Here is an 8876-nt window from a genome sequence, read left to right on the forward strand (position 1 = left end):
TTATTTAGCCATTCGCAAACATCGTGAAAACGTTATGATAATTTTGCATGCTTACACATTACATTATTTTATGTTAATTATCTAATGTTAGCATTGTGCCACATGTAGGTTAGCTGGTTAGTTTAGCAATTGCTGTGTAGAACTAAAAGTCTTATGCTAAAACTATACTGAGCCAAAGAAATAAAAGTCAGGTGATGGTTCCACGTCAAATTTGTGATTGGCTAATTGGCTGGTACATTTAACCTAAGCTCCGCCCAGAATGATCGATCCAGAAATACCTGTCAGTCAAAATCAGGATGTGCATAGAGGTCCTTCCTGACATCATAAACACTGTTTAATGGCTAAACTTAGCCACATGGCTAGATTTTTTTTTCTAAACTAGCAACCCTTAAGCTAGCATCAATATTAAACAACAAGACCATTTTGTTATCAGATTATGTTAGCTAAACATAAAGAGCTAGCTGGATAATAGCTCAGTGAAATGATGTGATAAATATAGCTAGCTGATTAGCATTACACCAAGTGTTCTCAGTTAGTTAGGTACCTATGATCACTCTAAAACGGAACATTACCTTATTACCATAATGTCTGCTTTTTTTTTTGTAGGGATGATGTCAGAGGAGACCACCACGTCCATTGCGTCCACCACATCATGTTCAGTTCTGTAAAAGTGCGCTCTCTCTCTCCTCACAGCACCCCCTGTCAGCAGGAGGCCCAACATGCAGCTCATTATTTTAAAAGTCTTTTAAAAAGTAACTCAGTTTCTAAGCTCCTTTCCACATTTTTTCAGATTTTTTCCTTCTGCAGGAGATCAAACATGCAATGTTAAACAGTTCATCTTCACCAGTTCACAGCTTCTTTAAAGTATGTGAGGCGACTTGTTCCATATCCACAAAAATAATGGAATGAGTAACAATCAGTTCTAGAGCCTGAAAATCCTGAAACTTGTCCTAAGCAGGTGATGATTCTTACTCCAGTTTTGAGTTCGTGGCTCAGATACAAACTCATTGTGCAGGTGAGAGCTAGTAGCTCAGGTGAGAATTCCTAAAATATGTAGCTTAAGTGTGTACTGGTGGCGCAGGTCTGCACTGGTAGCCCCCAGTTAAAAACTGGAAATACAGGTAAGGATGGTTAGCTCAGCTAGGAACTAGTCAGGTGAGGGCTGGTAGCCCAGGTGCGAAATGATCAGGTAAAGATAGGTAGCCCAGTTAAGGACAGTTCAGGTAAAGATAGGTAGCCCAGTTAAGGACAGTTCAGGTAAAGATAGGTAGCCCAGTTAAGGACAGTTCAGGTAAAGATAGGTAGCCAATGTGGGAACTGGTCAAGTGAAGATAAGAAACACAGATGAGAAGTGGTCGAGTAAGGGTTGATAACCCAGTTAAGAACTGGTAGCTCATGGCTTTTGTGCAGGTCTTTACTGGTACATCAGGTAACAATTTGTAGCTCAGATGAATTAGTAGCTTAGATGGGAATTAGGTCAGAACTGGAAGCTCTATCAGCAGGTCTGTACCAGAGGTCAAAACTTTGTTTCAAATCTATATCTATGGCACAAGATAAGATATCAGGAGAGAGTTTGATGTTTCCAGGTGTGGTCCAGATGCTGAAGTCAAATCCTGAACTTAGTGTGAATCTAAAACTTTGCAGGTCAGGTGTAAGTCTTGCATGTCTAGCTGTGATTTCTTAACTAAGATGCCAATTTTTAGCTCAGTCGAAAATTCCTAGCTGAGGTTCTTCACCTGCAGATGTTAGCTTTGTATTTAGGTTCAGGTTTAGATAGTTTAGGGAAAAGTTCCTTTCTCATGGGTGACTTCATATCTCAGTTACAATTTTGTAGTCAAGGTGCTTGTTATCAGATGCTCTCTTGGTGCTTCTTCTTTGGGTCTCAGGGGTGAGCTCAGGGTTCGGATAAGACCATGTCTTTTAGATGCTAATTCAGTTTTTACATCAGGTGTGAGACTTTGTCTCAGATGGTTGTGACTTCATATCACAGGTGTAAATTTGTGTCTCAGGTGTAAAGTCATGTCTTAGGTTTGAGTTTGTATCTCAGGTTTGAATTCGTGTCTAAGGTGTGAAATCGTGTCTTAGGTGAGTCCTTGTCTCAGGTCATAGCTCCGATGCAAGTTTGTATCTCAGGTGTGAGTTTTCAGCTCAGGTGAGAGTTCATGTCTCATGGGTTTCTCACAGGTAAACTTCCCTGCGTGATAATGTCAGGCATGATGTTGTTTTGAAGTCTCCACCCCCTGACCGGGTCAGGGGAATAACCTCATTTGGGCAGGGCACCTCTGAATCGTCACCATGGCATTGACCTCCGAACTTAGCGCTGCTAAAGGTGTCATATGATGCTGATGTCATTTTGCGGTTCAGCAGGTTCCGGTTGTGATCCCCAATGTTTCTGTTACGGTCACCATGGCGACGGCTTGCAAGTGGATCACCATTGGCCAGAGGACTGCGCGTGTCATCGGCTCCGCCCCCTCCGCTGCCTTGGTCCGAACCGTCGTCCTCCTCTCCTTCCTCTTCCTCTCGATCGCTGTTGTCGTGATTGTTGTTGTCATCGCCTGCTGAAGTGAAGCTGGACATGCGTTGCCGTGGTGCTCCATTGCCTTGGAGTCTCCGTGGCGACGACTGCACAGGCATCCAGCAGGTGTCAGAGTGGCCATACTCGCCACAATCACGGGTGCATTTTCCTGTTAAAGCTACATCTGGAAGCTGCCTTGAGTCTGCGAGAAAGGGATAAAAAAGGGAGGTTAGGATTGTGAAGAAAAGAGAGGGGAAAGGCCTGAAAAAAGAAAAAGGCAAACAGAAAAATATTGGCAACGCAAATATGATTGAAAAGTCATATAGTAACCTAAACAAGGTGATGAAAGAGGTTACAAATAAAAAGACAAAACATGATGTAAAAAAAATAAAGGAGGAAGTGAGAGAAAGGAGGAATAGCAAAAAGGCCAAACTAAATAAAAGAGTGAGAAAGATAGTGGAGAGACAGAAGAGAAAGGGATTTTAGCATACGAAGGTGAGAAAGAGAGAGAAATGGAGAAAGAGACGGGGAATAAAATGTCTGAGTGCTGCAGTGAAACAGCTCCCTCTGGTGCTCACACAATAGTATTACAGATCTTAAACTTAACTATCTTATCTTATAGCTTATAAACCTAACTATAAGTTTATGTATTTCTGTGTGTGTGTGTGTGTGTGTGTGTGTGTGTGTGTGTACCATTCTCCACATGCTCTTCCTCTCCCACACTGCCCTCAGGTGTCGTTCTCTCATATCCATCTTCAGGAAGAGACAGAACGCCGATCTTACTGCTCTTACTGCTCGGTGTCTCTGACTCGTCCACCCCGCTGTCATAGCAACCAGCATCTGTCGCCACGGAGAACGTCACCCTGCGCAACGGCTAAAGACACACACACACACACACACACACACACACACACAAACGTTACATTAGATTTCACATAAACAAATAGTTGGTGCTCCACAAGATGGCGATAATGTAACACCAAACCATGTAGAAGAAAGAAAAGCTGCAGTAAATTAGCAGAGACGTACCTTTACTCCAGGTGTGAATACAGTGTAAAAACCTGGCCACATGGACTCCCATTTTATAAACTTTACAAGTGACAGATTCCACACATCTCAACTCTATTACATCCACCAGCAGCTCATGCAGTCCCACCAGGAAGGGGCCAGTCATGACAACCATGCCTGCACTGCCACCGACATCACCTCGACTGCTGCCACCACCCTACACAAAGGTGGACTCCCTGTCTGCAGGTGCTCTGTATCTCTATGCACCAGCTGAGATCTGCATCTTACCAGAGTTCCATTTTGTGTGCTTTACTGGGAATTTAGACACAGGGCATGCCAGCAGCAGGACCACCAGAACAGTGCCCTGAGGTAAGAAAGTTTGCTCCACCCTAACTATGAGATAAACTCATCAGTTGGGGACACCCCTCCCCAGCCACAGGTCACCCAAAGATGGATCTTCTCCTGCTCAGAGTGTAAGAAAGCCAAAGCTCCCAGACTCTATCTGCGTAGTACATTCACACTTCTGCTCACTCCATAAAGGCCCTGGGAACTTCATACCTCAGTCACTGATCCCCCTCTCTCCCAGAATAACACCAACCTTATAGGAATAATCAACTCATTCTGCATCTCTAAATCCCTGTGCATCATCCTGCTCCCCAGCATTCCCATAGCTTTCCAGGCCGCTGATCTCATCTTCTAGCATGTGTTTGGGTACTGTGGCACTCAGGGGGCTACTGTGAGTGACTGGACTGTGTAATTCACATCAAATGTCTGGAGAAGTTTTAAAGAGAAAGCAGGGGCTGTATGTTTGACACTAGCTTTCAAATCCCAATCAGAAAGGGGGCAATTCCGATAGAACTTTCAGGGGGAAGAATCAGGAGGACTGTGGACACAACACTTTGCAAAACAACTGCACAGACTGCAAAATCAACCCCTGTTATCCATTATCACCCAAATGAGAATAGAGCTGTTAACTATGATTCCTCTCAAGGTTTCTTCCTATTGACATCTCAGGGAGTTTTTCCTTTTCACCATCGCCCTTGGCTTGTTCTTCAGGGAGAATCTGATCATTTTGAACATTTCATACACACTTGGGACATTTTACCACATTAATATGCATCCCTGAGTACGAACCACCCCTGGCCCGAAAAACACCAAATCGATATACATTAACAGGTGGTTTCAGAAAAGCAAAAACTTCTGAAAGCAGGAACACCAACTTCTAGAGCAGGCCAAACAGGTAACTAAAATGTTTGCTGACCAAAGTCAGGAGGAAACCCCAACACATGACCCAGAGGACTGCATGTGACAGGGGTTCAGGAAAAGCAGGCCATCGCCACGACAGCTCCTTCAAGTTTCTCCCGGGCATCAATGATGTCACGGATCATCTTCACCTGAGATGCCACAGATGCCCCACCTTTCCACATTTCCTGACCAACCGCACAGCAGGGGTGACCTGCCTCCACTCCCCAGAAAATTCTTGGTTGACAGAGAGGGATTAGAGAGGGGAAGCAGCTGGACCTCATCGACTAAAATATATATATATTTTTTTAAATATATATATATATATATATATATATATATATATATATATCGTGCAGAAGTTTATTTATTTCAGTAATGCAACTTAAAATGTGAAACTAATATATTAGATAGACTCATTACATGCAAAGCAAAATAGTTTAAGCTGTGATTTGTCATAATTGAGATGATTATGGCTTACAGCTCATGAAAACCCCAAATCCACAATCTCTAAAAAATTAGAATATTGTGAAAAAGTTCAATACTTTAGGCTCAAAGTGTCCCACTCTAATCAGCTAATTAAGCCATAACACCAAAGGGTTCCTGAGCCTTTAAATGGTCTCTCAGTCTGAGGGCGGCACGGTGGTGTAGTGGTTAACACTGTCGACTTGCACCTTCAGGGTCTGGGTTCGATTCCCGGCCAGATGGCTGCATGTTCTCCCCATGCTTGGTGGGTTTCCTCCAGGTACTCCGTTTTCCTCCCACAGTCCAAAGACATGCAGGCTAGGCTAATTGGTGTTCTCAAATTGACTGTAGTGTGTGTGTGTGTGTATTGGCACCCTGTCCAGGATGTACCCTGCCTCGTGCTTCTATAAAGCAGTAAAGAAGGTGAGTGAGATATATTGGGTATATTATAGATATATTTGTTATGTAGAACAGTTACCTGTACAAAATACATTTACACACACACACACACACAACAGACCTTTTTAATAAATGCTGGTGTGTGTAAACATAAAGCAAATGTGAGAGTGTGTTTGTGTGAGATCAGACACTTGTCAGTGAGAAAAAAACAACACACACACACACACACACACACACACACAGTGGTAAGTGCGGTCCTGCCTTTGATGTCCTCTCAGAAATCTAGGCTTTAATTTATTAGAATTATTTGTTTATTTTTAATGGCACCTGATTCAATATGTCGCCTCATTAACACACACTTAACCAGGATAAAACAGGTGTGTGTCACAATTACTGTGTAAGCAAGTGCATGTGTGTGTGTGTGTGTGTGTGTGTGTGTGTGGTGTGTGTGTGTGTGGTGTGTGTGTGTGTGGTGTGTGTGTGGTGTGTGTGTGTGTGGTGTGTGTGTGTGTGGTGTGAGCTCTTTTGATGTCTTATTACAGTTAGTGTGATTTTATTAACGATGTAATAAATTTCTAATGAAAAACCGATAGGATTACGTTTCTATTAAACCCCGGAGAGTCGCATTACAGCACTTTAGGGTTCCTACTGTTCCGTTATCATTTAAATACAGCTCCATTTAACTTCTATTATTTTTAATAAAAGCCTGTTTAATGTTCTGTCACAGCCGGTGCTGTCGGGTCGAAGCTTAAGTACGACTACAGCGCTGTTCTGATAATGATAACGCTCCAGTACAGCTTTATTAAAACTCTATAACACCTCTAGTTCACTCTATTACACTCTATTACACTCAATTGTAATGGGGGCCAGGGGTAGCACAGTGGTTAAGGCATTAGACCAGGTTCAAAAACCACAACCACCAAGTTGCCACTGTTGGGCCCTTAAGCAAGGCCCTTAACCCTCAACTGCTCAGATGCATAATGAGATAAAAAAAAAAAAATGTAAGTCGCTCTGGATAAGAACATCTGCCAAATGCCTAAATGTAAATGTATTCCACTTAATTCCACTCTTTTCCACTCTATTCCACTCTATTACACTCTATTTCACTCTATTCCACTCTATTACACTCTATTCCACTCTATTATTCCACTCTATTATTTCACTCTATTACACTCTATTACACTCTATTCCACTCTATTATTCCACTCTATAACACTCTATTCCACTCTATTATTCCACTCTATTATTTCACTCTATTACACTCTATTACACTCTATTCCATTCTATTACACTCTATTCCACTCTATTATTCCACTCTATAACACTCTATAACACTCTATAACACTCTATAACACTCTATTCCACTTTAACACTCTTAAACTCTATTATTCCACTCTATTCCACTCTATTATTCCACTCTATTCCATTCTATTACACTCTATTACACTCTATTATTCACTCTATTACACTCTATAACACTCTTACACTCTATTATTCCACTCTATTCTACTCTATTACACTCTATAACACACTATTTCACTCTATTATTCCACTCTATTCCATTCTATTACACTCTATTACACTCTATTACACTCTATTCCACTCTATTATTCCACTCTATTCCACTCTATAACACTCTATTACACTCTATTATTACACTCTATTACACTCTATTATTACACTCTATTCCATTCTATTCCACTCTATTCCACTCTATTATTCCACTCCATTCTATTTCACTCTATTACACTCTATTATTCCACTCCACTCTATTCCACTCTATAACACTCTATTACACTCTATTATTACACTCTATTACAGTCTATTATTACACTCTATTCCACTCTATTCCACTCTATTCCACTCTATTACAGTCTATTTAAGATCCTGCTTAATAAATAATGAGACAGAACAAAGTGATATATCACTCAGACAGAGAGACAGACAGGGGTGGGGGGGGGGGGGTTGTTAAACGAGGTAATTAACAGAAGGTTCCACCATCCAGATTAAGGATGAATTCTAACTAACGAGTGTGAGAGAGACGACGAGAACAAGGGAGGAGGACGGTGAAAAAACATCCCATAGTATAAACACACAGAGGCCTAAAGTAGCGCACTGTTAATACTCAGGCATGGCTGGTGTGTGTGTGTGTGTGTGTGTGTGTGTGTGTGTGTGTGTGTGTTAGATATCACTGTGCTAGTTGATGACCTTGATAATTTATTGGTTATATATGCGCATTTCATTTAAATATTTAAGGAAGCGAGCGCTAATTAATCAGCCGCCATTCGTCTCCTTTGAACTGTCAGGTAGAAGTGTTTTCCTTTCATTAGCTCACATACACAAGCACACACACATGCACACACACACACACACACACACACACACACACACACACGGATACACTCTCTCTTTTTTGCAGCTTTTGTCATTCACACAAAGGTGAGATACACACCTGCTTTGCCAGAGAGTTTTATTTGGTAAACCACACACACACACACACACACACACACACACACACACACACACACACTGCAGGTTTGTTTTGGATTAAAGCGGACACTTTTTTTATGTTTGCTGTCAAAATGCATTAATATTCAATTGACACTGACTTCTGAAGCCTCCAGCCAACACACACACACACACACACACACACACACAGAGAGAGAGAGGTTGAGATGGTCATCTACAGATGCTTTAAGCCTCCAGAGAACATGGTCTAATTGCAGTGCATGTTCTGTTGTTCAGTGTCACCAGCTTCGACCCAGTTTACATGTCACACACTCCAGACACCATGGTGCACATCATCTACATCCCATCTCAGATCATACAATACACATCTCATCATCATCATCTCACACCTCTCACTTCATGCATTCCTCTCACTACTGGTTTACCATGTGATTTACTGACACACAGAAACAAGTCGTGAATGATTCATTGACAGATTCACTCATTAAAGATTCACATATGTTTGGAGACTCCTCAATCAGTTCACTGGGTCGTCAACTAGAACTTGAAATATTCACTTATGTTTGAGACTGTTGGGCCCCATGTAGGCGATGTAAATCGCTCCGGGTAAGGTCGTCTACCAAATGCCATAGATGATTGTTTACACTTGGGTTTCGTAAATGACTCACTCATGTTTGGGGTCATAGGTCAACTCCAGAACGGACTCAGTTTGTGAACCAGTCCTTTAAGTATTCACTAATATTTGTATATAGTGCGTGTGTGAATGTTGACCGGAGGT

At 41.8% G+C, this 8876-nt stretch overlaps 1 protein-coding gene across 1 annotated transcript in view; it reads right to left on the minus strand.

The window, feature by feature from the left end:
• Positions 1-1259: 1259 nt before the first annotated feature.
• Positions 1260-8876, minus strand: part of pcdh7a (protocadherin 7a) — a 30942-nt gene continuing 23325 nt past the window's right edge. Inside the window, exons 3-4 of the mRNA XM_053479419.1 lie at positions 3209-3389; positions 1260-2717 (exon numbers count right to left, since the gene is read on the minus strand). Of these exons, the coding sequence (XP_053335394.1) occupies positions 2179-2717; positions 3209-3389 (720 nt within the window). The 3' untranslated portion in view covers positions 1260-2178. The remainder of the gene's footprint in view (positions 2718-3208; positions 3390-8876) is intronic.

This window comes from Clarias gariepinus, chromosome 20 (assembly GCF_024256425.1).
Source record: "Clarias gariepinus isolate MV-2021 ecotype Netherlands chromosome 20, CGAR_prim_01v2, whole genome shotgun sequence".
Lineage (NCBI taxonomy): Eukaryota > Metazoa > Chordata > Actinopteri > Siluriformes > Clariidae > Clarias > Clarias gariepinus.